Genomic DNA, 21,195 nt, shown 5'->3' on the forward strand with positions numbered 1-21,195 from the left:
CAGAGAAAATGCCCTCTATTTAGGCGCATCAATTTATATTTAAAATACCTAGAAATTGCGAAGGTAGCACTGAATACAAAGTGACGTAAGCTTAAAAATTGAAATTCAATAACTGGTAGTTAAAAAGCTTAAATGTCCTTTGAAGACAATAATGAAATTCCCTTCCTTACACACAAACAGTGAGGCAACACCATAACCCCCTGAGCACTACCTGCTGATCTAACATTGCCTCTGATTGGTTAATAACATGATATCTTCAATTTAAACACCAATCAGAATGGAGCTTTGCAAATAATTCACCCCAATTTTTTGTGTGGTGAAATTATTTTAACAATGTTGTTGATTGGTCCAATTCATAACGAAAACTTCTTCAGCAGGTAGTTCTCACAGGACATTGCATAAAATGCAATGAAAAAACTGGCCAGTTTCATTATGAAAATCGCCCGTCTTTCTATTCGACATGACTATCTCACATTGCACTTGCGGGATTGGCCGGCCAAAAGTGTAGTCAGTGCAGTGTATGTTAGCAGTTCATAAATGGTTAAAATGGGGGGTCAATTTCGAATAAACCTTAAAGGGGAATTAATTATGGTACGTATTGAGGTCATGCAGTCATGTTTTCATCTTCTAGAAATGCTTCAAACTTTTGTCCTTCAGTTGTCAATTCCTGTTGGCATTGTTTATATTTTGTAATGATATGACAAATTAACATGCATGACCCTGGTGGATTTAATTCTTCAGCCTGTCTAACTTATTTTCCCCTTTAAGGATCCCGGTTAAGGATGTTTTACCAGGACTCGGCTTGTGAAAAAAGTGAGTCCATGGTTCACCTGAATTTAATCGGGACCAGAACTCACTTTAGTCCAAACAGAACACGTTTTTTTAAGCCATTAGAATTTAAACTAAAATGGTCTAATATCCAATGGAACAGTTTACTTCTCAAATTCTGACCTCAAATTGCAGAGAAACCCCATGTTGGTTCACCATTTCCCATGCATGGTTGGTGATGGGCAATGGTTCAGGACAAAAACTGTAGCCTGGTATGGCGATTTTAATTTTCAATGGGCTACAGGAGGCAAATAATGGGCTATTAATTTCGCCTCACTTGGGTCTCCTCATGTACCTCTTTGAGGCCAGTTTCCCTTTTAAAGGAATTTTCACCTTCTCTTTATAAAAAGTCCATCCATCAGAGATCCATGGATTTCACATCAATAGTTACCATGGATACCTCAGGTACATGGTATACTCAAGAGGTCCATAGTGGTTTAACCAGAAGTCTTACAAAATTGCATTTTACAAGTTGACCTCAAATGACCTTTGACCTCTGTATGTGACCTTGGGGAAGATAATTATATCCTCTGTGTTCTCATCACTTGACACGCTTCTTCATCTCCTGTTCAATACGGTACACCAGTGCATCTACCAAGGAGTCATGGATTCCACATTCTTGAGCAAATTCTGCAGCTATTTCATGAGGATCATCATCCTGTGGACATAAAAAGGAGAAAAAAAGGTCAAAATCACTTTGTGTAAAATGACTTTATACTCCATGACACTATATTAAAACCTAACCCAGGAGTGGACAATCATAGTCAGCAAGTTGTTTTTTGACATTTGTCAAAAAGTGCAATACATGGAACAACCCCAACCAAGAGAATCCCCCGGGGGGATCACTCACATAAATGGTCTGTACGCATGCGTGACCAAAAAAACAAGTAAAAGGGGGTGTTATTTTAGGCAAGACAAGTTACGCGCGTGACGCATTTAGAGTCTAAAAACAGTGATTTTCAAGAATAAGGGTAGTTTTCTGAAACTGGACAACTTGTTTAGGGTACCTTTTCAAATTTTTGGTAAATTATAATTCCAAAAAGGGTACATTTGTTGCATTTTCACCAGCCAAAATCTCATTAGGGGGTAAATTCTACACTAAATTACCTTATTAAGGGGCTAAATTTGCTGGTAGGGTAAAACTCGTTTAGGGGGTGTTTGAAAAAAATTTGGTCACGCATGCATACACTGTCATATTTGAGTGGCCCCAGCGGGGAGAATCCAGCTTCCAGGCCCCTGGCATAGCCATCACTTTGTAAGATTTTATAATCAATCACTTCACTTCAAAACACTTTGTAAGATTTTGTAAGTTTTTATGGCCAATCACTTTAACAAACACTTTGTAAGATTTTGTGGTCAACACTAAAAAACAATTTGAAAGATTTGGCCAATCACTTTACAACACTTTGTAAGATTTTGTAAGATTTTATGATCAATTGATCACTTTACAACACTTTGTAAGATTTTATGGCCAATCATTTTACAACACTTTGTAAGATTTTATGACCAATCACTAATAATAATGTGAATTTCTAATGCGCACATCTCCACCAAATCAATGGCGCTCAAGGCGCGATACAATGATTATCTTACACTACATAATAAAAATTAATTCTCATTACAACTTAATTAATCTACACATGAACAACAATCAATGGGTGAACAAAAAAATAGCACTTTTGTAAGATTTTATGGCCAATCACTTTTCAACACTTTGTAAGATTTTGTAAGATTTTATGGCCAATCACTTTGCAACACTTTGTAAGATTTTATGGCCAAGCACTTTACAATACTTTGTAAGATTTTGTACAAAAATGTAAGATTTTATGGCCAATAACTTTACAACACTTTGTAAGATTTTGTAAGATTTTATGGCCAAACACTTTAGATTATATAATTATATCACTTTACAAGACTTTGTAAGATTTTGTAAGATTTTATGGCAAATCACTTTACAAAACTTTGTAAGATTTTGTAAGATTTTATGGCCAATTACTTTACAACACTGTAAGTGTAAGATTTCGTAAGATTTTATTGCCAATCACTTTTCAACACTTTGTAAGATTTTGTAAGATTTTATGGCCAATCACTTTACAACACTTTGTAAGATTTTGTAAGATTTTATGGCAAATCACTTTACAAAACTTTGTAAGATTTTATGGCCAATTACTTTACAAAACTTTGTAATATTTTGTAAGATTTTATGGCCAATCACTTTTCAACAATTTGTAAAATTTTGAAAGATTTTATGGCCAATTAATTACTTTACAACACTGTAAGATTTTGTAAGATTTTATGGTCAATCACTTTACAACCCTTTGAAAGATTTTGTAAGATTTTATGGCCAAACACTTTACAACACTGTAAGATTTTGTAAGATTTTATGGTCAATCACTTTACAACCCTTTGAAAGATTTTGTAAGATTTTATGGCCAATCACTTTACAAAACTTTGTAAGATTTTATGGCCAATCACTTTACAACGCTTTGTAAGATTTTGTAAGATTTTATGGCCAATCACTTTACAACACTGTAAGATTTTGTAAGATTTTATGGCCAATCACTTTACAATACTTTGTAAGATTTTATGGCCAATCACTTTACAACACTTTGAAAGAATTTGTAAGATTTTATGGCAAATCACTTTACAAAACTTTGTAAGATTTTGTAAGATTTATGGCCAATTACTTTACAACACTGTAAGATTTTGTAAGATTTTATGGCCAATCACTTTACAACACTTTGAAAGATTTTGTAAGATTTTATGGCCAATCACTTTACAACACTTTGAAAGATTTTGTAAGATTTTATGGCAAATCACTTTACAAAACTTTGTAAGATTTTGTAAGATTTTATGGCCAATTACTTTACAACACTGTAAGATTTTGTAAGATTTTATGGCCAATCACTTTACAACACTTTGAAAGATTTTGTAAGATTTTATGGTCAATCACTTTACAACACTTTGTAAGATTTTATGGCCAATCACTTTACAAGACTTTGTAAGATTTTGTAAGATTTTATGGCCAATTACTTTACAACACTGTAAGATTTTGTAAGATTTTATTGCCAATCACTTTTCAACATTTTGTAAGATTTTATGGCCAATCACTTTACAACTTTGTAAGATTTTGTAAGATTTTATTGCCAATCACTTTACAAAACTTGGTAAGATTTTGTAAGATTTTATGGCCAATCACTTTATAAAACTTTGTAAGATTTTATGGCCAAACACTCTACAACGCTTTGTAAGATTTTGTAAGATTTTATGGCCAATCACTTTACAACGCTTTGTAAGATTTTGTAAGATTTTATGGCCAATCACTTTACAACGCTTTGTAAGATTTTAAGCCCAATCACTTTACAATACTTTGTAAGATTTTATGGCCAATCACTTTACAACACTTTGAAAGATTTTGTAAGATTTTATGGCCAATCACTTTACAACGCTTTGTAAGATTTTGTAAGATTTTATGGCCAATCACTTTACAACACTTTGTAAGATTTTATGGCCAATCACTTTACAACATTTTGTAAGATTTTAAGGCCAATCACTTTACAATACTTTGTAAGATTTTATGGCCAATCACTTTACAACACTTTGAAAGATTTTGTAAGATTTTATGGTCAATCACTTTACAACACTTTGTAAGATTTTATGGCCAATCACTTTACAATACTTTGTAAGATTTTATGGCCAATCACTTTACAAGACTTTGAAAGATTTTGTAAGATTTTATGGCAAATCACTTTACAAAACTTTGTAAGATTTTGTAAGATTTTATGGCCAATTACTTTACAACACTGTAAGATTTTGTAAGATTTTATGGCCAATCACTTTACAACACTTTGAAAGATTTTGTAAGATTTTATGGTCAATCACTTTACAACACTTTGTAAGATTTTATGGCCAATCACTTTACAAGACTTTGTAAGATTTTGTAAGATTTTATGGCCAATTACTTTACAACACTGTAAGATTTTGTAAGATTTTATTGCCAATCACTTTTCAACACTTTGTAAGATTTTGTAAGATTTTATGGCCAATCACTTTACAACTTTGTAAGATTTTGTAAGATTTTATTGCCAATCACTTTACAAAACTTGGTAAGATTTTGTAAGATTTTATGGCCAATCACTTTATAAAACTTTGTAAGATTTTATGGCCAAACACTCTACAACGCTTTGTAAGATTTTGTGAGATTTTATGGCCAATCACTTTACAACGCTTTGTAAGATTTTATGGCCAATCACTTTACAACGCTTTGTAAGATTTTAAGCCCAATCACTTTACAATACTTTGTAAGATTTTATGGCCAATCACTTTACAACACTTTGAAAGATTATGTAAGATTTTATGGCAAATCACTTTACAAAACTTTGTAAGATTTTATGGCCAATCACTTTACAACGCTTTGTAAGATTTTGTAAGATTTTATGGCCAATCACTTTACAACACTTTGTAAGATTTTATGGCCAATCACTTTACAACATTTTGTAAGATTTTAAGGCCAATCACTTTACAATACTTTGTAAGATTTTATGGCCGATCACTTTACAACACTTTGAAAGATTTTGTAAGATTTTATGGCCAGTTACTTTACAATACTATAAGATTTTGTAAGATTTTATGGCCAATCACTTTACAACACTTTGAAAGATTTTGTAAGATTTTATGGTCAATCACTTTACAACACTTTGTAAGATTTTATGGCCAATCACTTTACAATACTTTGTAAGATTTTATGGCCAATCACTTTACAAGACTTTGTAAGATTTTGTAAGATTTTATGGCAAATCACTTTACAACACTTTGTAAGATTTTGTAAGATTTTATGGCCAATTACTTTACAACACTGTCAGATTTTGTAAGATTTTATTGCCAATCACTTTTCAACACTTTGTAAGATTTTGTAAGATTTTATGGCCAATCACTTTACAACTTTGTAAGATTTTGTAAGATTTTATTGCCAATCACTTTACAAAACTTGGTAAGATTTTGTAAGATTTTGTAAGATTTTATGGCCAATCACTTTACAACGCTTTGTAAGATTTTAAGCCCAATCACTTTACAATACTTTGTAAGATTTTATGGCCAATCACTTTACAACACTTTGAAAGATTATGTAAGATTTTATGGCAAATCATTTTACAAAACTTTGTAAGATTTTATGGCCAATCACTTTACAACGCTTTGTAAGATTTTGTAAGATTTTATGGCCAATCACTTTACAACACTTTGTAAGATTTTATGGCCAATCACTTTACAACATTTTGTAAGATTTTAAGGCCAATCACTTTACAATACTTTGTAAGATTTTATGGCCGATCACTTTACAACACTTTGAAAGATTTTGTAAGATTTTATGGCCAGTTACTTTACAATACTGTAAGATTTTGTAAGATTTTATGGCCAATCACTTTACAACACTTTGAAAGATTTTGTAAGATTTTATGGTCAATCACTTTACAACACTTTGTAAGATTTTATGGCCAATCACTTTACAATACTTTGTAAGATTTTATGGCCAATCACTTTACAAGACTTTGTAAGATTTTATGGCAAATCACTTTACAACACTTTGTAAGATTTTGTAAGATTTTATGGCCAATTACTTTTACAACACTGTCAGATTTTGTAAGATTTTATTGCCAATCACTTTTCAACACTTTGTAAGATTTTGTAAGATTTTATGGCCAATCACTTTACAACTTTGTAAGATATTATGGCAAATCACTTTACAAAACTTTGTAAGATTTTATGGCCAATTACTTTACAAAACTTTGTAATATTTTATGGCCAATTACTTTACAAGACTTTGTAAGATTTTGTAAGATTTTATGGCTGATCACTTTACAAAACTTGGTAAGATTTTGTAAGATTTTATGGCCAATCACTTTATAAAACTTTGTAAGATTTTATGGCCAAACACTCTACAACGCTTTGTAAGATTTTGTAAGATTTTATGGTCAATCACTTTACAACACTTTGTAAGATTTTATGGCCAATCACTTTACAACACTTTGTAAGATTTTGTAAGATTTTATGGCCAATCACTTTACAACATTTTGTAAGATTTTAAGGCCAATCACTTTACAATACTTTGTAAGATTTTATGGCCGATCACTTTACAACACTTTGAAAGATTTTGTAAGATTTTATGGCCAGTTACTTTACAATACTGTAAGATTTTGTAAGATTTTATGGCCAATCACTTTACAACACTTTGAAAGATTTTATGGCCAATCACTTTACAATACTTTGTAAGATTTTATGGCCAATCACTTTACAAGACTTTGTAAGATTTTATGGCAAATCACTTTACAACACTTTGTAAGATTTTGTAAGATTTTATGGCCAATTACTTTACAACACTGTCAGATTTTGTAAGATTTTATTGCCAATCACTTTTCAACACTTTGTAAGATTTTGTAAGATTTTATGGCCAATCACTTTACAACTTTGTAAGATATTATGGCAAATCACTTTACAAAACTTTGTAAGATTTTATGGCCAATTACTTTACAAAACTTTGTAATATTTTATGGCCAATTACTTTACAAGACTTTGTAAGATTTTGTAAGATTTTATGGCTGATCACTTTACAAAACTTGGTAAGATTTTGTAAGATTTTATGGCCAATCACTTTATAAAACTTTGTAAGATTTTATGGCCAAACACTCTACAACGCTTTGTAAGATTTTGTAAGATTTTATGGTCAATCACTTTACAACACTTTGTAAGATTTTATGGCCAATCACTTTACAACACTTTGTAAGATTTTGTAAGATTTTATGGCCAATCACTTTACAACACTTTGTAAGATTTTATGGCCAAACACGTTTCAAAACTTTGTAAGATTTTGTAAGATTTTATGGCCAATCACTTTACAAGATTTTGTAAAATTTTATGGCCAATCACTTTACAACACTTGGAATGTATGGATTTCAACTGGAATAGCACATTATTCCCCAACAATATTGTTGTTGGGCAGGAAAAACCTCCTATGTGTCATTGGCCCCTGAACATGTTTACAGCAAAACCTCCTATGTAACCTCTTTCAGTTTTGTTTTAAACATGTTCAAGGGCCACAAGTACATAGGAGGTTTTTCCTGCCCAACGGCTTTATGTACCTTCAATACCAACAGCTTTGAGATATCACCATCTTCATCTTCATATTCCAGCTTAAAAAGGACAAGTTCATCTAACGCAGTAGCTGGTTCACCTAAAACAAAACAACAAAAATTATGACCCAATTAGATCCACACAGATCAATATCCCCGGTGTTGTCACTGCCTATGCAAAGGCGTAACGCATGATCGCTCCAAAAGTCAAAAATACAACCCCCTATTTTGCACGGTTTCATGAACATTTTCAGCATTTGTTACCCTATTTAATTACACAAAAACGGGTATAAATTAGCCTTGAAAATTACCCCTATTTTTTGCATTTCAAGTACACTTTTACAAAAGCACCCCTTTTTTAACATTTCAAGAACACACACCAAAGAACACAGCGGCTAAACTGGGAAGTCCCTAGTGATGTAATCGGTGTAAACAAACCCCAGAAATAAACTGAGTGAGTTGCTGAATATTAGGAAGGCACAAAAGTTTCACAAAACTTGAAATCCGGAAGTAAATTGAGCAAGAAATGTTAAGATTTCTTGGGATTTCAACATTCTCAGTTTCACAAAAATATACTCTTATTTTTTAATTTCGAGTACACCATTGTCAAAAACAACCCTATTTTCTAAAACATAAAATGTTCGCGAACATAGTTTAAAAGTAACCCCTTTTTTCTCGAAATTGGGAACGATCATGCGTACACATAGTCAATGTTAAGTGATAACACCGGGCCAATATCTATTTATAGTGCTATTGACAAGGCCTTTCAAATTGTTTGTCAACAATTTTCACAGGGGCTAAAGTGAATTATTATGAGGGGTCAACAATCTGACAAATTTGCCCACAGTAGTGAAATTTTCAATGAATTTTGGTTCAGATGGGAGACACAGAAGCTCGGGGTACTCAAGTTTGGTTTTGGTAGGGACGTGCCGCTGAGATTTTGGAAGTAGACCCATAAATATACCAATTTTGCAAGAAATTTGCACCCATTGATATACCAAAAGTCAAAATTTTCGGCCGAATTTACCCAAAATTGTCTTAGTTTTTACAAATTTTCCCAAAATTTTGGGAAAATTTTGAAAAAGGACCCATTCATATACCAAAATAGGCTTTGAAAAAGGGGTCATTGATATACCAGAAGGCTGAAAATGCTACCCATGTTTATGTGCACGTCCCGTATGGTCATTTGTACTGAGTACCCCCGGCACAGAAGGGGTCATAGAGTCCAAGGTTTGGGGATGGTCATTTTCCATACATATTCTGGAGTAGTTACTACACAGGTACATTATTTTGAGACCTGATGAAGACCATTGGCTAGTGGCGTAGGGAGGAAGCTACCCCCCATTGGACATCTTGCCCCACATCTTAATACTACCCCCCTTGGGATGCTGACCACTTTGATATTATAGATTTTAGACCTTTTTTGCCTAATTTTGTCAAATCCCCCCTCCCCCCACCTTGAAAGTCACCCTGCAACCATCTGCCCACCCCCTTGGAAGAATACAGGCTACGCACCTGTGGCTACATGTACTTACTGTTCTGATCAAGTTTCTTACTAGGTCCTGTAGCAGGTTCATTCGTTGGAGGCATGTACGATTCATATCTGGTTTTCTTGGCCTGGTTGGTGCTGGTGTCCGCCGCGGTGGCCTCTGATTTTGCTTGGCATGTCTTACTTCTTTATCATAATCATCCCTGAGGAATAATTATACAAATTTATTGCCATGATGCCATACATACACAAGGGCAGTGGTATAGACAAGGGGCCAGCAATTAGTTGCCAAGGCTTTCTATAGTTTTTTGAAGGTTTCAAATACAAAAAAAGGGGGTTTAAAAATTTTGCAAAACAAATTTTCTTTCTGGTTTAGTATGCACAATAATGAATTATTTTCAGATTTTGCAAACAAATCATAACGCGGGCGGGGGACGCTAAACTCAATATTGAGTTTCAAGGGCCTTATAATATTAAACATTATTAACATTTAACAAACCCTGACTTTAGCTTTGTGCTGTAGTTTTGACAAAACTAGAGTTTGAATAAAACGTTGGAGCCGTCATTTAATTATTATTACGATGGCAATATGTGACACGATCAAGGGAAATGAGTCGGATGTCGCTAATATTGACTTTGAGATATTGGCAAAGGAAGTGTTAAAATTCTTTTGTTTTATATTGTTTTCAGCGATTGATAAATTGACGTAACTTCACAAAGAAAAGTCGTATCAACATGGGGTTTTCAATTTCTGAAAGCTCTAAATGTCCTCTTTAGAAACATGTGTAAATCTCATTTTCGACCTGGGCCGACATGCGACTCAGTCATTCCCCTTGATCATGTCACATATTAGTCAAACGCTGTACACGATGTTCATAACACAGTACGTACATGGCATGCGGGACAGTCATACACACATCAAAGGATCGTACCTTAGCACGACCAATAGAGAGACCCACATTGGCACAGTTGTAGTAGGTTACTAACTACAAATTTTGAAAGTTTGAGGCCTTGTTCTGAAGTTGCAGAACCTTCTGTGCAAGTGAATCCGGGATTAATATTGCATTAGTAATCCAGTAAAATATAAATATTGACCTTTATGACCTGCAGAAAGCTAAATCTTGGTCAACGATCCAGTTACCACCATAGGAATTGCTTTATTCCATGTGGTAGTACTAACTGGATCGCTGACCAAGATTCTGCTCGCTGTGTATGACCCATCCATACATTCATACATCATGTGACATTGCTTACCTATGCAGGCCTAGAAATCTGTGGCAGTGCGGGCGAATCCATTTGGATCCTTTGCAAGAGAATTTTGCGAGAATCCTTGTTTCGCACAAATCTACATTATTATTGTACAAATTATTAATGATTTAAGTAAATTATACCATAATTCGCCATTTTGGGGGCTCGGTAGTTAAAAAATGGTATAGTCAAACCGGTAGTCGAACTTGATACATATTTTTTTCTTTCTGTAAACTGCCAATGCACTCATCCATATGGATTCGCTATTTCGCCCGGTTGATGTTTTACAAGAATCTTTGCGTGAATCGATTCGCGGATTCGCATCGCATTTCTGAGCCTGCCTATGTGTTTATATCATATTTTGAAGTGAAAAATGATTACCGGTACAAAATATGTGTAATTTGCAATAATTTGATTTGTAGAGCAAAGATTGGATCAATTACAAATGGTGCAACTCTACTAGTCTTATTACAAGACTGTCCTACCTCAACCATTAACCCTAAACGCCGTAAACGAGGACTGGACTGAAGAAGTCTAGCAAGTTCAAGTTGCACCCTATTCGGTAATTGTACCCAAAGATTTCTTTGTTTCGAAGACGAAGGCTATGTACGGTACCGTTAACTACCGTATGAATGCACACTTAACTGCAGCGACACATACACAGCACTTCTTGGAACCCCTGATTGGAGCTATGAGTTTCATTTTCAATGGATTTGGATTCTTTGGAACTGGCAATCATGGCAATGGCATTGCCATTGATTGGCGAGATCTGCGCTGGTAGTAAAAAACTCCCAATTTTCTTTGTTTTACCTCACTTGTTCGGCCCAAAATTAAAAGGGGACATATCTGACAGTAAACACTAACATTTTATGGAAAAGAAATACAAATCTATCTGTATAGAAATGTTATAATATGTCTTTACCAGTGTTTTGTTTTCATCAATTGCATGATTGCTGACTTTGTTTTGTATGACGGGCTGTCAATAAACTTAAAATGAGAAACCTAAGCTTACCTGTTAATTTGATTTTTCCTGATATGATGAACAAAGCCATGTGTCATATCTAAGCCAGGACCTGGAAAACCGTCATTAGAACCTGTTCCCTCGCATTCTTCTGCCATTGACACCAGACTTGTACAAATTTGTTTGGTTTTGCAAGACACTTTTCACTGCGACCAGTCAACATCAAAATCCTGATTTTCCTCTGCTACCAAATGAGGGCGCATTTGAACTTTTTTTCGGCGCCAGGCAGGGCAATGCACTTACACTTACACTTCAAATTTAGTACATGTAGGCATATTTATCAATATTTGATAAAGGAAGCTGTTGCATCAAAATCTTGCAATTGTCGGAATTCTGAAATTTTGACAATTCCATGATTCTGACGCAGCCCGTAAAAAACTTGGAATTGTCAAAATTCTGGAACTTCCGACAGTCAGGTTTCTCAGCCCTAATCATAACTACCCTGTCCCGAACACTAACCCTAACACTAACCCTAATTTCGTGTATAATTACATGAAGGAGTAACCTAAGTTTTTGACAGGCTGCTTCGATCAAAACCCCGGAACTGTCGTAATTCTAGAATTTCGATAAAGGGTGCTGTCAAAATTTTATGGTGACGAAGGCCTAATTCCAGAATTCTGACGTAGGCCAACCAAAGCCGAACAAGCTTCCTCATCTGAATTTTAGATAAGAGAGGAAGCTTCATGACAAACACATTAAGTGTTTAAAATGTATACCCAGTAGGCTATATAGGCCTGTCATAAAGTTAGACCCTCCCTCGGGTCCGTGGAGAACGACTGGTAATGTAGATTACATAGCATTAAAAATCAACCCAATACACGGACCCTCCCAGTCTGTAGGCAATTTGACTTCCAGCTCCCACAAACTGCTGGAAGTTCACTTTTACGGATTTGGAGTCACGCAATCTTTCTATATACCACGTCCATGTTTTCACTACATTAACGTTTGTGTAAGCGACTAAACAACGATATTGTATCCGACCAATCAACGCAGCTTGGCAGCGCGGGGATATTTGAAAAGGCTTCCCTAGCTAAATAATGTGCAAACATTTGCAAACCGCACGCGATAATGTACGCAATATGGACAATAGGCCTAAGTCCGAGTCGAGTGGTTGCCTTTTATTATTGCGCGTACCATGGGTCTATCAGACGCGTGCCACTTGAGCTCAATACCTCTCAGTTGTTGACAAGTGTCCCATCCGATCTTGCGTCACATCCCGCGGCATAGCTTTGTGCTACCATATTTGAATTGAAACTGGGGCGGGGCTTTCGTAATTGACATCGGAATCACCGTGCTTCGTTGAACGAATATTTGGAAGTGAGATCTCTAAGTGAGATCTCTAACAGATTGGACCAGTCTCGGAATCAGCGCTCAATGGACTTTCGCGTTCACTTATAATACGAGTATATTTCTATATTGCTGCATGGTTGACTGTGGTGGGTGTAATTAGTGGCGTCGATTTGTGGATGAAGAGGAATGGGTTTTTGGCATTGAAGAAAATAAGGGGGGGGGAGTTGGCATTTTTTTTCATAGGGCATTACGTAATTATTTATTGTTACATTATCCAGAGATGGAACCGAACCGAGACGGGTCGGAATCAGCGCTCAATGGACTTTCGCGTTCACTTATAATACGAGTATATTTCTATATTGCTGCATGGTTGACTGTGGTGGGTGTAATTAGTGGCGTCGATTTGTGGATGAAGAGGAATAGGTTTTTGGCATTGAAGAAAATAAGGGGGGAGTTGGCATTTTTTTCATAGGGCATTACGTAATTATTTATTGTTACATTATCCAGAGATGGAACCGAACCGAGACTGGGGGCCAGTCTATCATAAAGTAGGCCTTGACCAATTTTTGCCCAATCTTATTGTAATAAAAAGCCTAACAAAAATCATACAATTTTAAAAGTGAGTTCATCATGAGGACTTGAGGCCAAAAACGGAAAGTGTGAGGTTCAAATTTTTTTAGACTATAAACATATAAATAATATACATAATCATAAGAGTTCTTTTAAATTATATAAATTTGTAAGAGAACATGGATCACTTCCAAGACTTTTTGTGGTACTCTAGGGGGTTTATCCCTCAGAATCTCACATTAAAAAAAAGGGGGACCTCCTCCTTTCCTCGAGCACTGCTGCACCGTTAGAACACTGTTTAAAATTTTGCTGTTTAAAAGAATGTTGTTCAGAAAAGTAAACAGAGTTGTTCAAAATCAAAAAATTGGAGCTTGATTGTTTTAAACAACAACAAATGAAAAGGCAAAATAATCAATTTAAACAGAGTTGTTTAAAAAATGCTAATTTACCGCCAAATCGGCATTTTAAACATCGAGTTGTTTAATATTATTTGCATAATCCAAGATGGCCGTATTGACAAGCATGCATGTGTGGAGAGAAGCGAAGGAATTTTATTGAACTTTATACAGCAAGTGTACAAGTTTTAGGCCTGTATCGCTCTCTATTTATGTAAATGTTTGATGTGCACAAACTGGAAGCAATTTTGTGATCCACATGTGGTTAAAAAAATTGATACTATGCCTGTAAGCTTACTGTGTTGTAAGATACAGTATGCTTGTACAGGTAAGCTTATAGTTAACATCAGCAATATTTTGCTCAGTTTTTTTACCACACAGATCACAAAATCACATTCAGTTTTAGCAGCAGCATGTATACATAGAATAGCGAACGATTTCAATGTAAAACGTGTACACATACAAGTAAAATGTTTGATAAAACGTAAACAACATTCAGTGAATAAAAACATATTTTTAAACAACCTTCTTTAAACAACCGTTTACAATTTAAACACTGTTGTTTAATCTAGGCTTACACTACTAAGTTGTTTAATTATACCACTAAACAACAGTTGTTTAAATCTTGGTCAACATTTTAAACAACAAACTGTTTAATAATTAAACAATTTTGAGTTGTTTAATTTTTAAACAACTATTGAGCGATTCACCTGGTAACTTGTGGTTGTTTAAAATTTTAAACAACTTGTTTAATTTTATTTTAACAGTGTGGAAAAGACCGAAAAACTACCGAAAGCCTCCCTCCCTCTCTCCCTCATCAAGTCAATCCTCTGGACGAGAACCAAAACATTAAGTTTTATACGGCCTAAACCACCAATTTTCAAAAGTCTTCCATCCAGTAAAGTCTATGGTAATAATGATATTCTGTGCATGCAAACCGTGATGTTTGGGCAACTGTGACCGGCCGAGTGGATCACATAATTATTTTGCGTACCGGGTACTGCCTGGGCTGGCCACATGCATGGGGTCATTGACCGGCAGCGGACACAACTCCGAGGAACGCAGTAATTACGTTTCGCGTATTACGCGTATACATACGCACTGCGTCGTTTGCATATGTATGAGTTTAGCGCGGCGCGTATACGCGCGACCAAGGAAACGGCATCTCAGATCAAACAAAACAAATCTTCTCAACTTCTCTCGCAAACAGACAAGACGAAACCTCTTTAAATTACTGCAAATGTTTGCAACTTAAACTATTTTTTGAAGATCTTTAAAGTCGGGATTTATCCCGTCAACATCTTCGCATCATGGGGAGCGAGAAGAAAGTTAAGAAATTCGATTTGGTGTCATTTATGAAGGATTTGGCTGCGGGAGGTACCGCCGCTGCGATATCGAAAACTGCTGTAGCCCCCATTGAACGTGTGAAACTTCTACTTCAGGTGAGATAAAATTATAAATTCAACTTTGAGATTAATCATAACGAAACGATCCTGACTTATAGACCCGAGCTTTAAGGACTAAATTTTTACTTTTACATCAAGGTTTTGTTTTGTATCATGGATGGTTAAAAAGTTGCCAAACACGCCTTTGCTTTGTGGGCGATCTTTTCCTTTCGACCACCCTCGCTATTTATAAGGACTAAATTATTACTTTTGTTTGCATCACCGGTTTTGCATTCAGCTCTTTCATGCTTTTACGTCAAAAATTGCGATAAAAATATGGATTTTGGAACAAAATAAGGCCTAATATAATTATATAACCGACTATGCGACAAAACAAGAACATGTGATGCGAAAGTTTAATTTGATAAATTCGTAATTTTAACCTTATATAGCTCGGTGGTCTAAAAGAAAAGATCTTTGGTGTCAAGTTTATTTATTGGAAGGAGGACAGGGCTCCGATAAATGAGAAAAATTATGGGGTAAATTTGGTAAAAAAACAAGGTCAAAACATCTTTTTGAAAACAAGTGAAAATTACCATTTTTCTAGGGAGGTTTTGTCTCGAAAAATAATTTTAAAATAATCGTAAAGGCAAGAAACGTACCTTTATTAAATAGTATCACTTCCGTCACATGAAAAGATGATCAGATGAGTGAAAATTTGCGAAAAATATGAGAAATATGGGAATGTTCTCAAAAAAGTAGATCATGTTTTTTGAGAAATTCGCCAGTTGAATAAATGCAGAATTAGGGCCTACGTCACGCAGTAAAATGATGTCAAAAAACGCTTGAAAATGCATTAGCTTCGGAGCTGGCATCACCAGTTTTGAATCAAGCTCCTTTTAAGGGCTGGGGTATGAACGTTTGGACAGTATTTATTTTGGGACATTAGAGCACATCAGACATATCGAATTGCATTCTGAATATGAAGAATGTCATTCTGATATCAAATAATTTTGATTTTTGAAATTCGCAATTTAATACACATTTTATGGCAAATCATTAAAATTGATATTTTTGATATTTAACAGTACTTGAAGTAAACTTTATAAATCTGATGATTTATACTTAAAGTGTATGTAGGTGGGATGAAAAGCCGACGATCAATTGAAAATTTTGACCTTTCGTATTGAAGATATGGTTTTTTTTCCCAAAACACCAAAAAAAAATTAGGTCTTTTGGGGAAAAAATCCATATCTTCAATATGAAAGGTCAATATTTTCAATTGACCGTCGGCTTTTCCTCCCTGCTACATACACTTTAAGAATATGTCATTAGATTTATATAATTTACTTCGAGGACTGTTATATATCAAAAATTTGAAAAATATCAAATTTTTATAATTTGTCGTAAAATTTGTATTATATTGTGATTTTCAAAAAATGAAAATTATTTGATATCAGAAAGACATGCTTCGTATTCTGAATGCAATTCGATAGGTCTGAGGTGCTCTCATGTCCCACAAAAAATACTGTCGAAACGCAATAAACGCTCATTTTAGATCCCTTAATTTGATGCCAAAAATAGCTAAAAAACGTAAATTTTGGAACAAAATAAAGCTTGTCCGACGAAATAAAGATATGTTTGTACAAAATAAAATAAATGAGCAAATTTATTAATTTTATTTCGTTATTACCAAACCTGATGAACCTGTTTCAAAAAAAGTATGTTTGTACAGCTGAAAACAAGTTTAACCTTGTTGAGAAAGATGGTTTAATGGCAATATGTACCCGATCTATGTACGAATAAATCAGAGCTGAAAGTGAAAGCATCTCGGAGCCTGCTTCTGGACAAGATTTAGCGACTTCCTTTTATTTATATACTAGCGGGATACCCGCGCTTCGCGCGGGTCCCCCCTAGATGAGTAAATGGGAGCGATCACTAAAACAGGAGGAATTACTGAAAAGTAGAATCATTGAAATTTTATTTTATTAAACATGCCCCTTCTGGCAGTTCCATTTAGCTTCTTTCTTCCTTTTCAGTTTCTTCTACATGGGCCTAGTTTGCTCCCATTTTAAAAAATTGCTATTTAGTTTGTGATTTTCCGTTTCCATGTTATTTATTTATTTAGGCCTAACCGAATTCCCATTATGTTCCAAATCTGTCCTTTCTTACGTTTCCCTATTAGCTTCTTTTTTATGCTGCTCAGCTTGTGATTTCCCGTTTCCATGTTATTTATTTAATTCTGTTCTCATTATTTTAGCTTCTTTTTTCTTATATTTCCTGATTAATTTTAATCTAATTTTAGCTTTTTTTTTTTTTTCGTTTGCTGATTAGTTTCTTTCTTTCCTTCTTTATTTTGCTCCCGTTTCATTTAGTTACTGTAACCTTCTTCTACATAGATCTATTTTGTTCCAATAAATATATGCTGTTATTTTCCGTTTCCATGTTATTTATTTATTGATGTTATTTATTATTATTTATTATTTTATAAATCTACCCTTTCTTACGTTTGTCCTTTTAGCTTGACAATATGTACCTGATCAATAAACCACTAAATCAAAGTCGAAAGTCACGGCAATTCGGAGAACACTCGCGCACAAGATGGGCAATCTTCCTTTTATTTATATAGATGTTATTTATTATTATTTATTATTTTATAAATCTACCCTTTCTTACGTTTGTCCTTTTAGCTTTGGCTTTTTTTTTTACATAGGCCTATTTTGTTCCCAGTTTTCATATTTCCTGCTTAGCGTGTGATTTCCCATTTGCATTTATGTTCTCATTATTTTAGCTTCCTTTTTTCATGAATTATTTTTCTCTGGCACGGAAAGTTGGCCTATGCATATATATGCGCGTCACATCCCTTGTACGCCAACGCACTAACGCCAACGCACTGCCAGTTAGTTACGGTACGCGCTACCACTGAGTTTCGACAATAAAAAAGCCCGGGAAAAAAACACCCGGTTTTAACCATATTTCTTGACCGTTTTCAACCAAATGCATTTCCCATATTATATTCCTCAATCTCCCGTATGAATTTGGCTGTACCGTTTTCAACCAAATGCATTTCCCGTATTATATTCCTCAATCTCCCGTATGAATTTGGCTGTAAAACTAAACGACGTTTCATAGGCCTAGAATAAATAATGAAATTGTCCACCTCGGGTCTCCTGATTCTCGCGTCGTAGCCTTAATCTCTTGGCTGCCAACCTCGATGCAGTGGCGGAAAATAGGGCCCGTAGCTCTGCGTAGGGCGAAAAGCTCGTAAGATCATTAATAAATTATGCGTTGTTGCGCATCTAGATAGCCTGAATCATTTCTTAGCCACCTCGCAGTTGGCAGAAAACGGGGCAATGTTGCTCTGCGTATGGTTTTTGAATGTAAATATTTATACTACGCGATTCACACTGTCCTTATTACCCAGAATGCCACTGCATGCGATTTTGCATAGCAACACAGCAGTTTTTTATGTTATTCTCTTAGTTACCATCAATTTGTGCAAAAACAAATGTCCGATGAAATAATGGCAATATGTACCCGATCAATAAACCACTAAATCAGAGTCGAAAGTCAAGGCAATTCGGAGAACACTCGCGCACAAAATGGGCAATCTTCCTTTTATTTATATAGGGCCTAGATAAGATGTTGAAATGCGCGCGAAAATTTTTGACTTCACCGCACCGCTTGGAGGGCTCAGAATAGATCTTGGGGTGGGGGGCTGAATTGGTCGATTCGACGCCCATCGCACGTGCCCTCCTTTGCCCCAAGCTACACCACTGCTGATATCACTGTGGATGAAGTATAACTACCACTGATGCCACAGTGGATGAAGTAGAACTAACCTTGATAGCACTGTGCATGAAGTAAAACTACTTCTGATAGCAATATTGATGAAGTAGAACTACCCCAGATATTACTGTGGATGAAGTAGAACTCCCCGTGATAGCACTGTGGATGAAGTAGACCTACCCCTGATAGCACTATGCAATGGATGCAGTAGAACTATACCCTTGATAGCACTGTGGATGAAGTAGAGCTACCTCTGATAGCACCGTGGATGAAGTAGAACTACCTCTGATAGCACTGTGGATGAAGTAGAACTACCTCTGATAGCACTGTGGATGAAGTAGAACTACTTCTGATAGCACTGTGGATGAAGTATAGAACTACCTCTGGCAGCACTGTGGATGAAGTAGAACTACCTCTGGTAGCACTGTGGATGAAGTAGAACTACCCCTGATAGTACTGTGGATGAAGAAGGATTTCCTCTGATAGCACTGTGGATGCAGTAGATCTACCAATGATTATTTTTTGACATTTTTCTGTTTGAACATTGAATCAGCGAGTCATATCCTAAGATCGAGTATTCACCATGTTCACCATTTTGGCCTTCTGAACTGATTCTCAACTGATTCTTTGATGACTTTTGATAACAAAGCATAATAGTAGTCGTATTAATGATATATCTTCGTATTTGTGTTTCATATAATGCAGGTGCAAGCAGTGTCAACTCAGATTTCCGCCGACCAACAGTACAAAGGCATCGTTGACTGCTTCTCCAGAGTCGTCAAGGAACAAGGTGTCGGCTCCCTCTGGAGAGGTAACCTGGCCAATGTCATCCGTTACTTTCCAACACAGGCGCTCAACTTCGCCTTCAAAGACAAATACAAGCAGTTGTTCCTGAAAGGCGTCGACCAGAAGAGACAATTCTGGCGCTACTTTGCCGGTAATCTGGCTTCTGGTGGTGCGGCTGGTGCCACTTCGCTCTGCTTCGTGTATCCGTTAGATTTTGCCAGAACCCGACTCGCCGCCGATGTCGGCAAGGGAACAAGTCGGCAATATAGCGGGTTGGTAGATTGTCTGAAGAAAAATATGAAGTCTGATGGAATACTAGGATTGTACCGTGGTTTCGGCGTATCCGTCCAGGGCATCATCGTGTACAGAGCCGCGTACTTCGGCACCTACGACACGGCGAAAGGCATGCTCCCTGGTGGGAAGAAGAACCTACTCGTCAGCTTCGTCATCGCTCAGATAGTAACCAACGTTTCCGGAATCGTCTCATATCCATTCGATACTGTCAGACGACGCATGATGATGCAGGCAGGACGTAAGGATGTTGTCTACAAGAGCACAATTGATTGCTGGAGGAAGATTGCTCAGCAAGAAGGTGGTAAGGCGTTCTTCAAGGGTGCCTTCTCAAACATCCTCCGTGGTACTGGTGGCGCCATGGTGCTGGTCCTGTACGACGAGATCAAGCATTTCCTGGGATAAGGGATCAATTAATGTACCCCAAAGCCATTTTCTGACTAAATAAAAGACAATTGAAAAGTACAAAATTACATTTTAAAAAAAATGGCATCTTTAGCACAGCAACAAATTGCAATAATCGTTGGAACTTTTTATCCTGTGTACAATATTTTTGTATTTAAAACAATGACGTTGCTTGTGTGATATAGTGCAATAATGTGACTGATTGAAGTTGTAATAAATTAGAGAAGCCATAATTTTGATTATCATTGTTGTTGTTGTTGTTGTTGTTGTTGTGTTGTTTTCCTCCTCTTCAAAACAAGTGTGGACTGCACGCAGACGACAAGTTACAAGTTTTCTTTAAAAATTCAAAAATTTCAAAATTGTATATTTTCGTGACCATATTTGGAATCAACATGAAAAATGCATTAAAATGAGTACAAACAAGCCCAATATCATTGGTTCTTCAGATAGCTCTTGATTTTTTTGAGGAAATTTCTCAAACTTGGACCTTTTATGTAGAAGCATCATGGTCAGTCTCCAGTAATTCACGTATTAACTCAGCTAAACGCACAAAACAAGAATCACTTTTAAACCA

General features: G+C 35.6%; 2 protein-coding genes across 2 annotated transcripts; one reads left to right on the forward strand and one right to left on the reverse strand.

The window, feature by feature from the left end:
* Positions 1 to 770: 770 nt before the first annotated feature.
* Positions 771 to 11,913, reverse strand: LOC140171907 (UPF0561 protein C2orf68 homolog). The gene is made up of 4 exons (XM_072195250.1): positions 11,702 to 11,913; positions 9,488 to 9,644; positions 7,962 to 8,053; positions 771 to 1,486 (listed from the first exon to the last, which is right to left on the reverse strand). Exons 2-4 carry the CDS (start codon positions 9,540 to 9,542, stop codon positions 1,370 to 1,372), a joined length of 264 nt encoding a protein of 87 aa, XP_072051351.1. The 5' UTR covers positions 9,543 to 9,644; positions 11,702 to 11,913; the 3' UTR covers positions 771 to 1,369.
* Positions 11,914 to 19,431: 7,518 nt separating this feature from the next.
* On the forward strand, positions 19,432 to 21,042 carry LOC140171910 (ADP,ATP carrier protein 1-like). The gene has a single exon (XM_072195252.1). The coding sequence runs from the start codon at positions 19,839 to 19,841 to the stop codon at positions 20,619 to 20,621; it is 783 nt and encodes a 260-aa protein (XP_072051353.1). The 5' UTR covers positions 19,432 to 19,838; the 3' UTR covers positions 20,622 to 21,042.
* Positions 21,043 to 21,195: the final 153 nt, after the last annotated feature.

The sequence above is a fragment of the Amphiura filiformis genome, chromosome 15 (assembly GCF_039555335.1).
Source record: "Amphiura filiformis chromosome 15, Afil_fr2py, whole genome shotgun sequence".
In the NCBI taxonomy this organism is placed as follows: domain Eukaryota; kingdom Metazoa; phylum Echinodermata; class Ophiuroidea; order Amphilepidida; family Amphiuridae; genus Amphiura; species Amphiura filiformis.